Source organism: Barbus barbus, assembly GCF_936440315.1.
Source record: "Barbus barbus genome assembly, chromosome: 44".
Taxonomy (NCBI): Eukaryota; Metazoa; Chordata; class Actinopteri; order Cypriniformes; family Cyprinidae; genus Barbus; species Barbus barbus.
Window position 1 is genome coordinate 20914054 of NC_136722.1, and position 19540 is coordinate 20933593.

Consider the following 19540-nt stretch of genomic DNA (forward strand, 5'->3'; position numbering starts at 1 on the left):
TATATGTTGTTATACTCTATACTATGTATAGTGCAGTTAAACAATATATTACAACATATTCAACATATAAATAAAAATATAAAGACATTAAAGTAATATAAATATTATAAGAACTTATACTAGTATATGATATCACAACATGTAGAACATTATATAACATTAAATATATAAATATAAATAGGATAATAAAACAATACAAGCATTATGGTAATATACTGTTCAAATAGTAAATAGAGGTTACATTATTTCCATGTTTTTATTTCTATTTTGATTTTTTAAAAGAAACTATGAGAATTGAGACACAAATAACGATGTAAGAACAGTTAATGGTAAGATGTGAAAAGTCACAAACTCAGGTCCCATGCGCAAAAACACCAAAATCACATGCTTTATACTCCATGCCATTTCTACACATCCAAATTGCAATTTTGCTTTTTGTTTTTTCCACTGCTTGATTATTGGTGAGCAAAAGGCCTCACAGTGTGGTCAGTGCTATTGACACCCGATGCAAAAACTCACTGTTTAAATTAATGCAAATAAAAGATTTTCTGCAGCACATTTTATAGCATGTAAGGGGAAAGCAAAAGATAAAGAAAGAGAGAGAGCAATAAGACTTTTAGGGTAACGCCTCCAGCGTACATTTTAATTAGTTTGATTGAGCATTAAATCATAAGATCCTGAAATAATAAGAGAACTGCACCTTTCCTCTCTTTCATCACCATCCTAAGGGTTGTTCCAGAAAAATATGTGCCACAATAAAACTGGCCTGTATAGAGGGACTAAATTTATACCTTGTATTTAGCGAGACATTTCAGGACGTTTCTCTTAGTTAAAGACCCAGGGAGGGTGCCTGGATCCACGGCGGCTGGTGTGCGTTTGATCTAATCTGTGTTCTGTGACTAGCGTTGTGTTTTACAAGCTGAAGTCGTAGCATCCGATCTATCACGGGCCGAGCAGGGCTGCCCGCTGGCTGGACGATACATCAAGCAAACACCCCAATGATTCTTTAGTGACTGATGCCAGTGTTCAAGAGTTTGTATAACTGGAGGTAGATGAGATGAGCACTACTACTAGGGATCAAACCAGCAACCTTTGTGTAAGCTTGTATCTCTCACTACTGAGCTACTATCTGTGTCACTCAGATTCACAGCACATGCTCCTGGGCGTTTAACAGCACAGAGAAATAGAGAGATTCACTTACTACTTGTATGTCTCTGAGCGGATGTACTCAAAGACATGAGAGATGCCCAGCTGGAACTGGTCTGCGATGGGAGTCACCCAGGAGTTATTCTCAGCCTTAAACACCTGCTTTGGGCCTGTCAGGTCCAGGTTACCTATAGACAGAAAGAGAGAGAGGAGAATTTGAGATTTACATAAAGGGAAGGACGGCACAAGTAAAATCAGACAAGGAGAGGAGGGGAGATTAAATGAGCAAAGAGAATAGATGATGAGAATGGAAAAAAGTAAAAAAAAAAGAAGAGAAAATAAAATGAGATGGCATGAGGCAAACATGAGAGAAGACATAAGAGATAAGAGATTAGATGAAATAAGATGAGACAAAACATAAATAAACAAGAGGAAAAAAATAGAAGAGACTGGATGAGATGACATGAAATGAAATGAGAGAAAAAAAATAAACAAGAGATAAGAGAGAAGAGACCAGATGAGATGAAATAAAAAGGAGAGAAAAAAATGAGAAAAAATAAGAAGCAAGACATAGGTGAGAAAAGAAGAGACCTAATGAGATGAGAGAAAAGAAATGAGACAAAATAAGAAATATAAAGAGACCAGATTAGATGAGATGAGTCTTAAAGAGACCAGATGATATTATATGAAATTAAATGAAAGAAAAGAAACAAGACATGAGAGAAGAGACCCAATGAGATGAAATTAGATGAGAATAAAAGAACAAAACGAGAAGAATCGAAAAAAGAAGAGTACAGAAGAAAATAAACTAACAAGAGAAGAGAACAAACTAACAAGAGAAGAGAACTTCTCTTCTCTTGTTAGTTTATTTTCTTCTGTACTCTTCTTTTTTGGATTCGAAGAGAAGAGAAGAGAAGAGAAGAGAAGAGAAGAAAGAAGAAAAGAGACGAGACGAGAAGAGATGACGCGTGACGACACGAAACCAAGGAGAACCAGTTCACAGTGTGCAGATGAAACAGTACAAGTCAAAGTGCTAATGTGGCTCATCTCCTCTCACAATGGGGCTAATTAAAAAGTTTCTGATTAGCAAGTGTTGAGCGGCCTGTCAAAGAGGGGGTGAAATTAAACCTGGACCCCAGCACACAATGACACACCTCACAAACGCAGTCAGACACGACCGCTAGTGTAAATCAACCCTGAACCTACAAGACCTAGACAACAGACCTAAATCTGCAACTATTTCAGATCTCAGCGCTTGACCAGACGTCTGCTTGCTTCGGTTCCCACCCTTCTCTTCCTCTTTTCATATAACAGTTTAAAGCATCAGCTTTACACATGAGATATTCTGAATGGTAAAAACTGTCTATCTGTCCTCTTTGCAACACTCTCGTTCACATCCCTCGCTTTTTTCTCCTCCTCTCCTTTTCCCTTCCTGCTCTTGGCATGTGCGCTTGGTTGCTCCTTGTTAGCCGGGCTCTTCTCTCTCTCACACATACACACGGCGGCGGTGGTCTTAACGAGGCCGGTCTGTGGAGTGGGATTACAGGGACATGACAGAGGGGTCCTAATAAGCTAAACAGGAAGAGTCTCCCCTACAGAGTGCACAGGACAAAGACCTGCTGACCGGAGCGTTCACACACACACACACACACACACACACACACACACACACACACACATAGAACGCCAGTAAACAACTGGCAATTGCTAAAACGCTACATAACTTATGAAACTAAAATTTGAATAGAATATGAGCACTGTTCGCCCATGCAAAACTCTCAGTCATGTTACTAGTGAGTGGTTGAGGGCATTGCTTTGCGCTTGCGAAACAGTTCTGAGAAGTTTTTGAAGTGTTGCAATTAGGTTGTTAGTATACGATCCATGATCATACAAGCATCAACAATTTCTATGCAATTTTTCCCAATAGGAAAAAAAATAAATTGTTGGGAACTCATTGTGCAGGGCCACTGATTTTGTATAGAAGGACATTTATATGACACTTGAGGTGAGTCTTGACATAATGCTGGAATACTGGTACACCAGAATCATAGATTAAATTGTTGGAATGGAACAAGACAGGAGAAAAACTACTGTCAGAAGGGCAGTCAGTGTGTGTGTGTGTGTGTGTGTGTATATATGTGAAGATTTTCCCAAAATGAAGGCACTCGGGTAGAGAGGAGTTCAACCTCGGTTGACCCCAGCAGTACCACTCTGTGGGTCAGTGAGGTGTGATCCAACCCAGAGCCTCCAGCCAATCACAAAAGAGATGACAAATCTGTAGCCAATCAGAGTGCACGGCTGTGCCTGGTGTGTAATGTGGGTTGTGAAGGGTGTGTATTAGTTTGCATTCCTATCAACCAACCATTGCCCTTTTGTTTTAAGGTCAAGCTTTGATTGGCTGATAGGATTATATAAAAGATGTTTCCTGTAGCTCAAATAGTAGAGCATGGTGCTAGCAATGCCAAGATCATAGGTTCGATTCCCAGGGAAAGCAAGAGCTGATAAAATGTAAAAAACTGTAACTTGAATGCAATGTAAGTCGTTTTGGATAAAAAGGTCTGCTAAATGCATAAATGTAAATGATCCAGGAATGTGTTGAGCACATGTTCATGTCTTACCAAGTTCAGGAGGCAGAACAGTGAGTCTGTTCCCTTGAATGTGAAGTTCCTTCAGCTGAGCCAGGTCTCCGATCTCTTTGGGTAGAGATATGAGGTCATTGTCCCTCAAACTCAACTGAAAAGAGAGAGACACTATCAATATTCAAAAAAGTTATTTTTGATAAGTATTGAATACAACATAAAATCAAAATAATCAATATTACTTACTTAGTTATTAATTCTGCCTATTACTCTGTTACTCCTATTTTCTAACTTTATTGCTAATATTATTACTCCAAATAAATGTCCCTTGTCTTACTGAGCGTGATTTATATATGCATGTGACTCTAAAAACTAACTTCCTAACTAACTAAACGAAATAAATAAATACATTTTATAATCATTCATCAAAATGTAATACGTTTGTCATCTTTCATCAATTCAACCTGGATAAAATCAAGCCCCTAAATTATATTTCACTGAATATTCAGTTTTACTCAGAAATGTCACATAGTGGAAGCTAAATGTATTGCAAGCATTGTTTCATTATGTTTTTAAATAAATATTCCAGTTTCAAGTTCATCAAAAGAATCTGCAACATGGTTTTCATAACCACAGAAAATAACTTCAACTCTAAATCTGTAAAAACAAACAAACACAAGTCTCCAGGGCAACCTGTAAGGTGTAAAAGCAGAAATGTGCAACCTTTTAGTCTTGCGGCTATACTTTCCTAGTGCAATTTCTTGTCCCATAGACTTCCATTGCAAATGCATTACTGTACATGTGATTTCTGATTGCTTTTACAAACTGGGAGGAAATAACTTTCGGTGGTTACTGACAGCATCTCATAACACTTGTATTCTAAAAATCACTGGTGTAATTACACCTATATTTTAACGCAACACCAAACCAAAATAGTTGAATATTATTTTCAAGTTCAAAGTTGTAATTATCAGCTGTTTTATGTATATGTGACCATGCACTGAGTCCGATGTTAGCGAGCACAGGGGTGAAAATCAGCCTCTAAATCACCTCTCACCACATCTGATAAAGAACACACGGTGCGGACAATAAATCCAACACACACGGCACAGAGCCCGCCACAAAAGCAATTGATTTCAGAGGGAATTTAGATAAATTACTCACTATCTGTAGCTTGGCCAGCTTGCCGATGTCTGGGGGCAAAATCTCAAAATCGTTGTCACTGAGATAGAGCGCACGGAGGGTGGCTGAAATGAGAGAGGTGTGTGTGTGTGAGAGAGAGAGAAGTATTGCAAACACTGATCAATAGAAACGGTCATCTCTGATTGATACAGCATGGCTGCAATATTACACTCAAGTACACATGCAATATCAACAGATCGACAAATAGCATCAAATAAACACACACTGTGTACTTGAGCACCACATGGGATAAACACATGGACAAACACATTCAAAGCAGTAAACAATTACATTTAAAAATCCTACACACAATAGGGCCACAACTAATATGTATTTTGATAAACATTTTGTTAAAAAGCTTCACCCACTTCCTGTCCATTCAGTGTTCTGATTGGTTAAAGGGGTCATCGGATGTAAAATTCACTTTTCATGTTGTTTGAACATAAATGTGTTTTGGAAGTATGTGTACACATCCATCCAATAATGATAAAAATCCACCCAGTGGTTTTTTAAAAATCCCTATTATAAAATCTCCTCTCTCAAATCAGGCTGTTCTGAGACTGCTGCCAGAATGACGTAGTTCTGTACAGACCGCTCCCACGATAGTTGATTGATAAGACCGTCTTACCTTCGACCCGCCCTGAGTGAGCTGAGAGCTGTCCGCCATTGTGTCAGCTCCGGTGCAGGGGAAGACAAGATATCTCCAATTAAGCGATTGAAGTGTTTAGTCTTTGTAATAATGAATATAGCAGTCGTCATTTACTCCTGACATCTGAGCCACTGAAGATGCAGAGGATTAACGTTACTTTAGTTTTGAAGGGAATGTGCTGATCCCCGATCTAAATAAATGTGTCTATGTTCGCCTGAATCATACGTGATCCAGCTTTATCTACAGAAGAAGTGATTATAAGGGTTTTTATGAATCATTGCAAATTGCCTTTCCTAATAATGTGCCAGTTTCGTGGCTGAAGTTTAGTATGCTCCATAGAAATATATACCTAGATGCCTCATTATCGACTGTTTCTATGGGCCACGATAGGTAAGCCATCTGCCATTTTTGGAACGGTCTGCGAATCTTTGAGCGCATTGACTTGTATATCTTTGAATATTCATTGATTATTATGGTGAATGCCAGATGGCTGACGCGTCAACATATCTGGAGCAGTCGAATAGGGAATCTACACATATCTATGGTATGCTCGTCACTCCACAGAAGAGAGGGGCGGGGTCAGCAGAGCTCACTAGGATTTAAAGAAACATGGACTAGATCAGCGTGCTGAAAACAGAGCTGATTTTGACAGGGTAAAGAAGGTGTTTTTACACTAGCATTGAGAACTTTTTACCAAAGTATGTTATAGACTTTTCATTAAGACCATAAAGAATCATATCAACTTGTGTAAAATGGGCATCCGATGACCCCTTTAAAGCAACAGCCAATCATATCCATTTCAACTTGCTTTAGAAGTCAATATCACAACTGATATGACAGCCACTCCAAACAGCAGTGATAAATGGAAGTTTGGGAGCGTGTGTATGAGTATGTGTGGTTAGAGATCAGAGACCTTGATTAAGATGGTGCTTTCATTATGTGGCTGCCATTAAAATAACAGGTTATTAGAGCCCATCACTGCTCATCAGTGTCCTCTAACAGGACCAGCTGATTGGACTGATGAGGATTATGAAGATGATGAAGTTAACGGTAATTTTGTTTGCATATTGTTAGTAGGCTGCCTGGTTCTCATTGCAGTTTATTCTGCCAAAGAACCGGCGCCTGAAATGCAAGCGACCACAGCTCGTTCTTGTTTAAGTGAGTAAATCTGAAATCAATAATCCCACAACAATAAACAAATGGAAATTAGTGGAAAATTTAAGACTTTGTGGTCACAATTTCAGGCTGTCTAAAAAGTAATCAAGCACCGACACAAAACCCACTACGACAAAAGTTTAACTCAACAGACATTTTGGTAACGCCACTTACTTTCCTTATATTTAAATGAGGAAAGACTGAAATCTCCAAAAATGTTCGTCAACATTTTGTTTTGTATATATCTAATCATCAATAAAGTCTTACAGAAATAATATCATGCAGATTGCTTCATTAGACTAAAACACGCTAATAAAAACAATAAAAAGACTATATTAAAAAATAATATAAATTTATTTTTAGGATCCTTTGATGAATAGAAGTTCGAAAGAACAGCATTTATTTCAAATACAAATATTTTGTAACATTATAAAAGTGTCTCTTTTGATCAGTTTAAAGAAGGGGTCACCAAGTTCGCTCCTGGAGGGCCGGTGTCCTGCAGAGTTTCGCTCCAACCCTAATCAAACACACCTGAAGCAGCTAATCAAGCTCTTACTAGGTATACTTGAAACGTCCAGGCAGGTGTGTTGAGGCAAGCTGGAGCTAAACTCTGTAGGACACCGACCCCCCAGGATCAAGTTTGATGACCCCTGATTTAAAGCATGGTTGCAGAATAAAAGTATTAATTTAATATCCTACTGAACCCAAACGGTAATGTAATTTAATTCTGTAAATTAAAAGAAAGTTTTAGGAATTTGAAAAAGAAAGTTTATGTTTTAATATAGGAAATATTTAAGTCATTAAATCAAAACCAGGACATTTTTAAATAAAATTTTAACTCAATTCAAATAAAAACCTGTGCACTCTGATATCCGTAAAAGTGCTAGACAATCAGAGCTGAGTTATATATTTTTTAAGTTTCTTCATTTTAGTACAGAATATGATTAAAACATTCCATAAGTGGTCTTTAGTTTTGAATGATTAAAAATGACACAGGTTATACCGGTACTGCATTGTGTGTGTGTGTTGCAGACTTACTGAGGTAAAAGAAATTCCCAGGCAGTGAGGACTCGTTCAGGTTGTTGTACGTCAGATCCAGAACCTCCAGCGCCGGAAGAGATCCAAACCCTCGCGGAAGAGTGCTCAACCTGTTCATCCTACAAAACAATAAAACGCCATTTTAACCAAATCAACAGCTTCAAACACAAACTCACACACACATCCACTCACAGACACACACTTATAAAACACCCGTCAATTCTTGACACAGGGGAACCCATTGAAAATCCATAGCAGACCGACTCAGAGACAAGCAGTCCACACAGATCCATCTCACTGATTATGATTGATATTTCAAACGCAGCACAGATTTATAACACAGCTCAACAGATCTACTCACATTTATAACCTCAAAGTTAAATACAGAGGGGTCCAAAAGATCCAAGAGATCAATTGTGAAACCTCTTCCATTTTGAATTTTACTCAATTAATTCAACATTTTTAATTACAAATGATCCGAATAACCATTTGAGTAACAAGTGAAACATTTCTTTCACTCATTAAAGCAAACAGATTTTTTTTTCTTTTTTTGTCATTTTTTTAAATGTATGGATTTAAATCACATTCCTGTTCATAATATTTGGGTCAGAATAATTAGTTTTTCAAAGAAATCAATACTTTTATTTAGCAAGGCCACAGTAAAAACATTTATAATGTTACAAAAGATTTGAATTTCAAATAAATGTTGTTCTTTTGAACTTCATAGTCATCAAAAGAATACTGAAAAAATGTCAGTTTCAACAAAATTTTAAAGCAGCAGAACTGTTCTCAATATTCATAATAACAAGAAACATTTATTTAGCACCAAATTCACATATTAGACTGATTTCTGAAGGATCTTGTGATGCTGAAAACTGGATAAAAAACATATTTGAACTTGTTCACAATATTACCGTTTTACTGCATTTTTGATCAAATAAATGCATCCTTAAGACTTTCAAAATTAACACAAACTTTTGAACAGTAGTGTATATTTGAATCCCAGATTTGCAACATGGTCTCAGACATTCACACAACACTGTTAATAACAAAATAATAAACAGGTAATGTTCAGTTAGTTCACCAATATTAAAAATGTGTTTTGTCTGTTAATGTTAAAATCATATTCGCCCTTGAAATGTAACAGATTCAATTTTGGCTGGAAAACTTCCGAGAAGAGAACATGGAATTTGAAATTAGAAGTGCTCAAGGTGCCCGACGACGCGGATAAAACAAGAGAGAGAGCAAGAGAGAGAAAAAGAGAGAGAGGGGCACCCAAATCAGATGCTGATTAACTCTTGCTTATTGAAACATCTGTCCTCCATCTCTTTCTTTCAAATGACACTTGCTTGCCGTGAAGACTGTGAAACTTTAACAACGGATTTCAAAGAAACAAACAAATTGATTCCACCACATGTTTGTGAAGCAATTACCAGAGAAAGGGAATTGTTTTGACAAATGAGATCAGGATAATGGGCGGCCACAAGCTCACATGCACATCCGCACATTTGAGTCGGGAGTAGCGGCCAGGAATACAACAAGCCGGCTTATGTTTTCAAGATTATGTGTAGAAATGGTGCATCTGACAGCAAATCAATAAAAATGTGCAGTGTCAGACACAGGGCAGATTGTGCCGTGCTTTAATCCTACGTGACATTGTGGAGAGGAGAAGGAGAACCCTCGGGATTCAGGTGGGGCTCAGGTGGGCTCCGAACACCAGGGAATGACCAGATGACCAGGGATGAAGAGAGTCAGAGAGGAAGAAGAATAAAGGAAGAAAGCAGCGCTACTACTGTCAAGGCGTCTTAACCTCACAAAGAGGGATTGACGACCCTTCCGCTGTCTCTAAACTAGATATACTTTGATAACCAGAAGATAACGGTGTCTGATCCAAAACACTAGAATGATGCTACAACTGGAGATAAACTTCAGTTTATGCAGACAATGACATTTGGGGAGGTTTTATGACTAAAAAATCTAGAGATTTTTGGTTCAGAAAACCAGAGGAGGCAGGAGGAGAAATTACAGGAAGGAAAAGGAAAGCAGCAGAGGAGTGAAAAAACAACATAAAGGATGAGATATGATGAGACACCATGAGAATTGAGAGAAAAATAGTCAAGAGGAGAGATAAGACAAAGAGCGAACAGACATGAACACAAGAGAATGGATGGAAAGAGTGGAGACAAGAGGAGAAGAAAAGAGACAAGATGATACGAGAGAAGAAAGTATAAGAGACAAAATGAGATGAAAGGAGAAGAAAAAAATAGGGTAAAAGAGAGGAGATGGAAGAAGAGACAAATCGAGATGAAGCAAAAAAGAAAAACAAGGAAAAAGTAAAGAAGAGACAAAACAAGAAGAGAAAAACAATATCAGAAGGGATTAAAAAAGAAAAGATGAGATGAGGAGATAAGAGGAGAAGAAACAAGAGGAAGGAAAGGGGGAGGAGTGAAAAAACTAAACGAAAAGATGCAAAGAGACGCCAAGAGAAGAAAGGTGACAAAAAAGACAAGATGACGAGAACTGAACAGACAAAATAAAACAAAAGAAAAAGAGAAGAGAAAAGAAAAGAAGAGAAGCCAAGATGAAAAGATGACGAAGACACGAGACATCAAGAAAATATAGACAAAATGTGAGATAAGTAGGAAAAGAAGAGACAAGATGAGACAAAACAAAACAGAATATTATTTTTAATATTGACAACTAGTGGTTGAATACTGGAGAGAGTTGTTTGACTTTTTAAGACCTGCACAAATAAAATGAATACCATATGAGCGGGGTAGGGCAATGTCTATAGTACCATATTAAACTGTAAAATGACTAAAAAGCATAATTTACAATTCAAATACATGTTTCACAAAAACAAAGTTTTATAAAATGATAAACTTTACATTTCAGCCTTTAAACCATTTTTAAGAAAATCGATAAGTGAAAAGTATAAATTATTATATTGATTTAAACTATTAAAATCAATAAATTATTATATAAATTAAATAACATGAATTAGGGGTGTGCGATATTGACAAAAAAAAAAGATATCTTAATATTTCCTGGGATTTTATATTGAACGATAATTAGACGATATTTTGTTGAGTGTGTTATTGTGCTGGTATCTTAAAGATTACTGTGGACAGCTGACTCCTGAATGTTTTTGATATTCTTCATATTCTGTATGGTCAGTTTACAGCAGTGATAGAAATGAATCTTTTCCAATAACAGGGTTTCTATAGATATGAACAAGTGAAATTTAAGACTTTTTAAGACCTTTTTAATACCACCTTATATGAAATTTAAGACCTAAACCTGTAATGGAAATACACATTATATTACATACATATGTAATATTTAATGTGTTTAATGTAAAAACAAAAATCTTCGGTCTGTCCAATGATTGTAAACGGTCATTAGGTCCGTCAGATTGAAGATATTTTAGCGGTAATACATCCAAAAATATTTATGACCCATTGAATCTGAATTTAAGACATTTTAAGACTAAGGACCCTGACACCCTGAAGATTTATGGGCATTTTTACCTTTAAGCCATTTTTTCTAAAAGTGTGCATCATCTTTTGAGTCAATTTCTTGCATTTGGGCTATTACCAAGCAAATGAAATCAGTATCAACAAATGCATCTGAAAGACATTTTAAAGCCTTAAATTTGATACAACTAAATTTAAGACTTTTTAAGACCCTGCGGAAACCCTGAATAAAAAAAAAAACTAAACAAAAAAAACAACACAAAACTAAATGACAATAAGGAGGGAAATATAGACAAAACAAGTTGAGAAGAGATGAGAAAACAAGAGATGAGACATCAGACTAACCCAAGGTTGAGATGTTTAAGTTTCTGCAGGCTACTGATCTGGGTTGGAAGCTCCTCAATCTGGTTATTGAACATGTTCAAAACTTCCAAGTTCTTCAGGTCTGCAATGTTTGGAGGCACAGCTAAAAAATAAAAAAGAGAGAGAGAGATACTGAGAGTAAATAAATTAATAAATAAACTTCAGTTCTGTAGGTATCATCAATCTCATCAATCAAAACATTTCAATTGACTGTATTCTAATCACCATGGTAAAGCATTCCCAAAAGAGTGAGACGAGGTCTGATGAACAGAGACCGAAGGTTTTCTGGTGACCTGCAGAGGTTTAACGACTAATTATCAGACTCAGCGGATAGACGTCCCGTCTTTGATGGCTCAATTATGGGTCATTCCCACAGCGATAAATTTGACATTTTAATGATGGAGGCCTTAGCATAACGGATCAGCAGCACCCCTCCCTACCCTCCCACAAGGCCATCCTGCCCCTTTCTGCTGTCGACAGAGATCGATGGGCCGAACAGGCGCTCTATCCGATTACTGGCTGATCAATGGCCCCTCATTACGGAGGAGGGGAGGTGGGAGAGGTTTACACAAACAGCATGACACGAATACCTCCAGAGAGATCAACGAGAGCTGCGCCACCCCAGACACGGAGGAACAAATGATTCAGCCGCCACGCAAACAATTCAAAACTACAACAACGAAACACAAACACGAAAGCACATGCTCTCACAGCACTCTTCAGCTCATGTGCTTGCTAAGAAACATTGGTATTACTTTATAATAAACATTCACAAATACCACATTAATTTGTCAAATAATAGTAAATAAAATTAATAGTAAAATAAATGTATTACTAACACTTCTTATTCTAATTAGTTCTAATTATTCATAAATTAATCAATGTTTATTGCAAAGTGTTCATATGATAATATGAATAAAATAATTGTTTAATAATTACACAATAATAAAAGCTGTTAACAATGTTATCATATAATTATTATAATAATTACATTATTATTATTATCATAATCATCATCAATAATATATTTATATTTTGAATTATACATAAAAAAATTATTTAATAATAAACAAAAATAATGAAAAGATGTTACCAGTGTTATATATAAACAGCAGATTGTGTACATTCAGCACATGCATTTGTTAATAAAAAACATAAATACTACTACAACTAATTAATAATAATATTAATGTTGACAATAATAATAATAATATATTAATTCATTCTAAAAACAATAATGATAATGAAAAGCCATTTTCAAATGTTATGTAATCAGTAGATCAAGGACATTCAAATCAGCGACTAATTGTCTGATATTACATTTGAACAACTATTTGAATGAAACTTTGATAACAGTGAAATTGTTACATGTTCAACATAAAAAAGTCTTAAGTTGTTGTGTCCTTGCTAGCTGAGTATGTTTCAGTCTGACCATCCAATTCCCAATCTTTGCATCTATCCTCTGACCTTTTCACCCATAAAAAAAACATGTCTCAACGGAACTGTAAACGCACCAAGAGACATTGCAGAGCACTGAACCCTTCGCCCCATGTCAGGGTCCCTGTACTCGTCTCCAAATGACACACAAGATCGATCTCAGCTCCACCTTCTCCATCCTTAAGACACACGCCTCCACCAGACATCTACACTTTATCATCTTAAACCACAGACTGGGCTCTAAAGCGCCACAGACTTTTTGCATCCACAAGTTGCAAGTACAAAATCTGCGTGTTAATACATTGTTTTAAATGTGTGTGTGCCTTATTGGAGGCTTTAAAACAGGCAGAAAAGGCTGATGGTTATTGAACAAAGAATATACGGTGATATAGAGCAGAAAGGTTTGGCCCTCTCTCCTCTCTCTGTCTCATTACCTGAGCTGCTGCCTGCCCGGGCCGAACAGCAGCCCTGCTTTACTCATGAGCCACTAATGAAAGGGTTCCAAATGTCACTGTAATTCCTGACTACCCTGAAAAGTTCAAAAGATGGCAGATTCCCTGTCTCTGCTCTTTAACCAGGCAGAATGAGAGAGCGGAGAGGAACAGAAAAGGGGAAAATGCAAAGTGGTGAGGAATAGACCAAAAAAATACACTATCTTCTATAGAGTGGAGTACAGGAAAAAACTGAAATTGTGATTTTCTTAAGCCTTAAAAAAAGGGATTAAATTAAAAATGAATTAATTAAAAAATTAAGAAGAAATATTTAGGATTTATATTCATGACTACACACATCAATCAAATTTAGAGTTTTAATAACATAATTATTATTAATTTCTTATATATTTCACTTCACATTTATTTTAATCTATTTTTTTAAAGAAAAATACAAGCATTTATCATTCAAGTATTTATGTGTGTGTATATATATATTTAATTTCACATTTATTTTTATAGTATAGATATCGCTCTGTAGAAAATGCTTCTTTCAAAAGATTTACAATCAAGAAGTTAGAAGTAACTGTGGCAAAGGATAAAAAAATATATTATAATATAATATAAACTAATATAATATAATATTTGTAATAACACAAAATCAAAATGGAAGCATTTTGCTAGTAACCTCTGCTTCTGGACCGCATAGAGATGTTTTTTCTCTTGTTTAAACCAGCTACAGTCAAGTGGTGTGACCCGTAACGGAATGAGTCATTTCCTCATCTTCAAATCTTATAAATCGCATTAAAAGTCTTTGATCATTACTACAGACACTACCTGAGAGATTTGTGCATTATCACAGCGGGATCTTCATGGAGATTAAGGGAAAACATTCCTGCATAAACAAACAAATCCCTGACCAAACACTTCCCTGTACAGATCAGATGAGAGTGAACATGGCTCAGAGCGGTTAAAGATTAGGTGGGAGGGGAAAACAAGCTCCAAACTACACTGAAAAACATATTTCTCCTAATAATAACTCTCTGAATAACTCTCCACTTATGCAAACTATCTTTAAACTCACATGTAAAAGAAAAAAGAAAGTGAATGTTCACAAACTGCAATGAAGATGTTACTAACTACTAATCTTCACTCTTTATTATTACCATACTTAAACTGAGCAGACTATAAAATCAAACAACCAGTGATCAGTAAGGGCAAGACAGCCATCTAGTGGAGTTAACAAGTTCTTTCAACAACCCTCATGAACCTGCAGTCTCAATGAAATATTAAACTTGGGAAATTGTTAAATATAAGGCAATAAGGTGGCAATAAATAAGGCAATAAAGGAATTAAATAAATTTCAATTCGTGAAATTGCTTTTTCAACAATTATTTGCCTACAACCCTTGGAAAAGCCATGCTATAAAACTTACAGAATGTTTTATCATTTCTCAAAGATGTATTGCATAAAGTTTGCATGTAAATATAATCGTGCAATATATTGATATTAAAATAAAAAATGCAAAAAGATGTTTCTCTTGAGATATGAAGAACTTACCACTCAGCTTGTTGTGGCTCAGGACCAGTTGGGTTATGTTGGATAAAGTGACTATAAAACAACAATAATGACACGTTTAGTGGATGACGTCATTGCATGATGACGTCAACGTGGTGACGCCACCAATCTTCTGCTGTAAATAGAGACAACTTACTATGACAGTGTCAATAAATAAGATGCATTACCCACACTTTAATTAACATTAACACAACATAAAACTTTAAACTAGTAACGTTATATAGTAACTCTCTACAGACTCACATAGTCCAGGAATATCCAGCAGGTTTGATATTCCTCTGTCACACATGTCCACTTCCGGTAGGTTCTTCTCCCGACTCTCCTCCACTATCTTCTTCAGAGACTTTGACATTTTCTACAAGAAAATATGAGCAAATAACTGTTACAAGACCTGAATCAAGCAGAGAATCTTACGAAGAGAGTTTGGCCACTTTCGCCTCAAATCCAGTCATTACAAGCATATAAAGAACTCACTCAGTAGTAAGGAAAATACACAAACATGCAGGAAAAACAGAAAACATATATCCGAGCCTTCGGGGCAGTAAAACCAGATATTTTTGAACCAGCAAAGTCGCTCACACCCAACCGGAAGTTGATAGTATGTCTGTTAAAGTCTCGCCTTTCTTCCATAAAAGGGTATTTCCGGGGTCCAGAGAGAGGAAAAGAATGTCAGACAGAATTCTGTTCCGTTGTCCAATCAGCTGCTAGAAAGTCGGCGGATTGTTGAAATAAGGAACATATTTGTCCAATCAGAACGCGCTCCGCTGCAACAGTGCGTCTCATTCGACCAATCAATGAAAATGTAGAGGAGACGTGTGGAAAAGCATTCTGCCAATGCGCTGTCAAAGGTAACAGCCACCTAAATATTATTACTGATGCAAAAATAATGTTAGACTTGTTTCTGGTTAAATACTAGCTTTTAACCTGTTTGATTACAACAATAATTTACTTGTAACATTATAGGAAATTGTATAAGCGCCTTACAGACATTGACGCATTGAACTAGTTCTGATTGTAATTATTTTAATACAGGCTCCAGAAGTTTTTAATCAGTTTTATTTAGTTCTTCCTCTTGGATTCGAAATACTGCAGATCTCTGTCATGAAACGAAAAATCCTTGCCCATGATTTTTCTTCATGATAAAATAATACAGTACAGTTCAATGTATAAAGTTTACATTTAATATAATTAATCACAGTGTGTTTAGTCTTGCAGCCTGTTACAAACAGAATGAATGTCTTGTCAAAAATGAATGAATGTGCGTTTTATGTTTGTCAGAAGCTAGATTTTTTATTTTTTGATAAATAGATATTGTTGAACATTATTGAAAATGTATGTATATATATATATATATATATATATATGTGTGTGTGTGTGTGTGTGTGTGTGTGTGTGTGTGTGTGTGTGTGTGTGTGTGTGTGTGACCCTAGACCACAAAGCCTGTCTTAAGGGTAAATTTTTCGAAATTGAGATGTATACATCATCTGAAAGCTGAATAAATAAGTTTTCCATTGATGTATGGTTTGGACAATATTTGGCTGAGATACAGCTATTTGAAAATCTGGAATCTGAGGGTGCAAAAAAATCTAAATATTGAGAAAATCACCTTTAAAGTTGTCCAAATGAAGTTCTTAGCAATGCATATTACGAATCAAAAATTAAGTTTTGATATATTTACAGTAAGAAATTTACAAAATATCTTCATGGAACATGATCTCTACTTAATATCCTAGGGATTTTTGGCATAAAAGAAAAATCAATAATTTTGACCCATACAGTGTTTTTTTTTTTTTTTTTTTTGGCTATTGCTACAAATATACCCCAGCGACTTAAGACTGGTTTTGTGGTCCAGGGTCTCACATTATTTTTTGTATAATATAAATTTAGTACAAATTATTTCATCCATCTTCAGTATTCTGACATATAACCTGAATAGGAGTATTTTTTTTTTTACCATAGCTTATTGGTTTATTACTACCATATATATTATAATTATTATAAATAAAATATTTCACACCAAAAATAAATATATTTATTTATTTACAGGAAATGACAATTACTAAAATAGGCTAAAACTGAAAAGAAAATTTACTAAAACGATTTAAACATATAAAACATGTTTAAAACAACAACCAATTAAAATAGTTAAAAAAACACAAAAAATTACTAAAACATTAACTAAAATTAAAATGAAATTGGAAATTACGAAAATACAAACGAATTCAAAATGCTAAACAAAATTATAATAGTATCTGTTACACTAAAATATCACTGGGTGTTATGCCTCTGTATGTTTTACTTGTAAGTTTTTTTTTAATGATTTTAAAATAATTACAGTACATTAAAATAAATGAACAACACCTTACAACAAATGCTACCAACATCCAGTGTGTATTTATGTAACTATATAAATATTATATTTACCTCAATATTAATTTATTCATCCATTGCTTGTCCATTGTCCATCCGATATATTGTCTGAATAATGTGACATTAGGGAATCCAGCAGCAGGTGCGAGCAGCTGTCGTCTACCACCCAGATCCCCAGCTATTACCTACCTTCCAAGGGAGACACATTGTTTAGACGTCTGCACAAGGTGGAAGAGCGATAGGAGTCTTCGCTGTCTCCTCCTTCTGGCATGGGGCAGAGGTACTGCGACACTTCTCTCTTCTCTTGGGTTCCTGTCGTCCCAGGCGGGACCATCCACAGACTGGATCTTGGTTCTTCTTTTGCCTGTCTCTCTCCGTCTGTGTCTGGTTCTTGCAGGGCTGATAATTTCTATGGGGGACTGAAAAACAGTGGCTCTATTTATAGGCTTGATTATATTTGGTGAGTGGCAACAGATGCTTCAGCATGGTTGAACTTTGCTTTGCAGAGCGGGAGTTCTGGATTCCAGGGCCAAGGCTTGTTTATGTTGCAAAATCTTTAACCAACACCCTCGGCCAGAAGCCAGTGGAGATCAGACACAGTCAGACATGGCATGAGGGCATGGGGAGGTGTGTGTTTTATTAGAATCTACATTAAGGAGCTGTAAGAACTTACACTTGCCCAAAGTGAGCGCTGAGGTGGGAATGGGTGTATGTGTGACTGTTCTGCTGTTTGATTTATGAGGTGTTCTCAAATTATGCGCCTGAGGAACTTGCTGTACCACGAGTAGAGCAGACCACCAGCATATTACTGAATATGAGCTCTGGTTTTGTCTGGAACAAAAGTGGATTTTATGGCTTGTCAATTGTTAGATTTACTGAGAACTAGAGAACATTGGTTGAAAATTATTCATTTTATGTTAATTTACGCTATACACACTACTGAATATCAGTAATTTACACCTGAATATCATTTTGTTACCATAATTAATTTTTACCATGAAAATATCACGTTATCATATTAAAAATAAAATTACAGTAAGTAAAACCAGTTAAATGGTCAGGAATATGTCCAAATCAGGATTATAGTTTTAACTAAAACTGAACCTAAAATTAAAACCATTAAAGAAAAATGAATTACTTGAAATAAAATAAATGTTAACTGAAATAAAATACAAAATACTATAATAAAACAAATTACTTTTGTTAGTTGCCAACATTTCTCATTTTAATTTAGTTTAACTTGATGTACTAAAATAACAAAAAACTAAAATGGAAAATATAATAAAAATGATTAAAATATAAATAAAAACTATAAAAGTATCTATAATAGTACAATAACACTGGTCCAAACATTTCGTCTTATCACAGTTTTTAACAAAATGACACTTATTTGTAACATTTTAAGCATTTTAAAATAATTACATACTTTAAAATAAATATATACATTACGCATTTTTTTGATCATGTCTTGTTTTTATCTGCATAATTATAGACAGAAAATATCAATTCCTCACTGCATCAGTAGTAAATGTCTCCCGAGGCTCTTTTCTTGCACTGTTTCCAAGGTCAACACATTTTTATAACACAGAGCTTCTCATGAACTTTAACCCTGTTAAGGAAAAATAATTATAAAATGATCGTGAAAATCGTGAGAAAGGCCTTAATACAGATGCTAATGTCTCAAAAGCTCTGTTTTTCTGTTGATCAGACTGCGGGGGCTCTTTTCCCAGACATTTCTTTGACTTTGATGGGAGCATTTTGCAGAGTAAGAAATGAAATATTAGATGAAATGTTTGTTTGCTTTCTCTATATAGAAGCATTGCATGAAGAAAGCTATAGCCCAGGTATCCTCAAATCTGGTCCACTCCTGCAGAGTTTAGCTCTAACCCTAATCAAACACACCTGAGCTGCTAATCAGAGTCTTCAAGATCATTAAAAAAATCATAGGTAGGTGAGTTTGATCAGGGTTGGAGATAAACTCTGCAGCAGATTGGCCCTCCAGGGAAAGATTTGAGGAACCCTGCTGTAGCCTGTCTCCCTCTACAGAGCAGACAGACCCATTAGCACTGTCCGATCTGCTGCACATAGCTTTTATCTCCCTCCAAATTTGCCATCTCTTTATTTTCACCCATAATC

At 35.7% G+C, this 19540-nt stretch overlaps 1 protein-coding gene across 3 annotated transcripts in view; it reads right to left on the bottom strand.

Moving 5' to 3' along the window:
• The window catches only part of LOC306863122 (ras suppressor protein 1), a 33557-nt gene extending 15740 nt beyond the window's left edge, over window positions 1-17817 (bottom strand). Inside the window, exons 1-8 of one of the 3 annotated variants that reach the window (XM_079406312.1) lie at window positions 17594-17817; window positions 15278-15389; window positions 15017-15067; window positions 11571-11691; window positions 7750-7868; window positions 4890-4972; window positions 3765-3879; window positions 1202-1334 (exon numbers count right to left, since the gene is read on the bottom strand). In XM_079406312.1, coding sequence (XP_079262438.1) covers window positions 1202-1334; window positions 3765-3879; window positions 4890-4972; window positions 7750-7868; window positions 11571-11691; window positions 15017-15067; window positions 15278-15389; window positions 17594-17611 — 752 coding nt within the window. In that variant the 5' untranslated portion in view covers window positions 17612-17817. Of the gene's footprint in view, window positions 1-1201; window positions 1335-3764; window positions 3880-4889; window positions 4973-7749; window positions 7869-11570; window positions 11692-15016; window positions 15068-15277; window positions 15390-15508; window positions 15665-17458 lie in introns of those variants that run through there. The other 2 variants (XM_079406314.1, XM_079406313.1) reach the window with 2 other exon arrangements.
• Between the last annotated feature and the right edge of the window lie 1723 nt (window positions 17818-19540).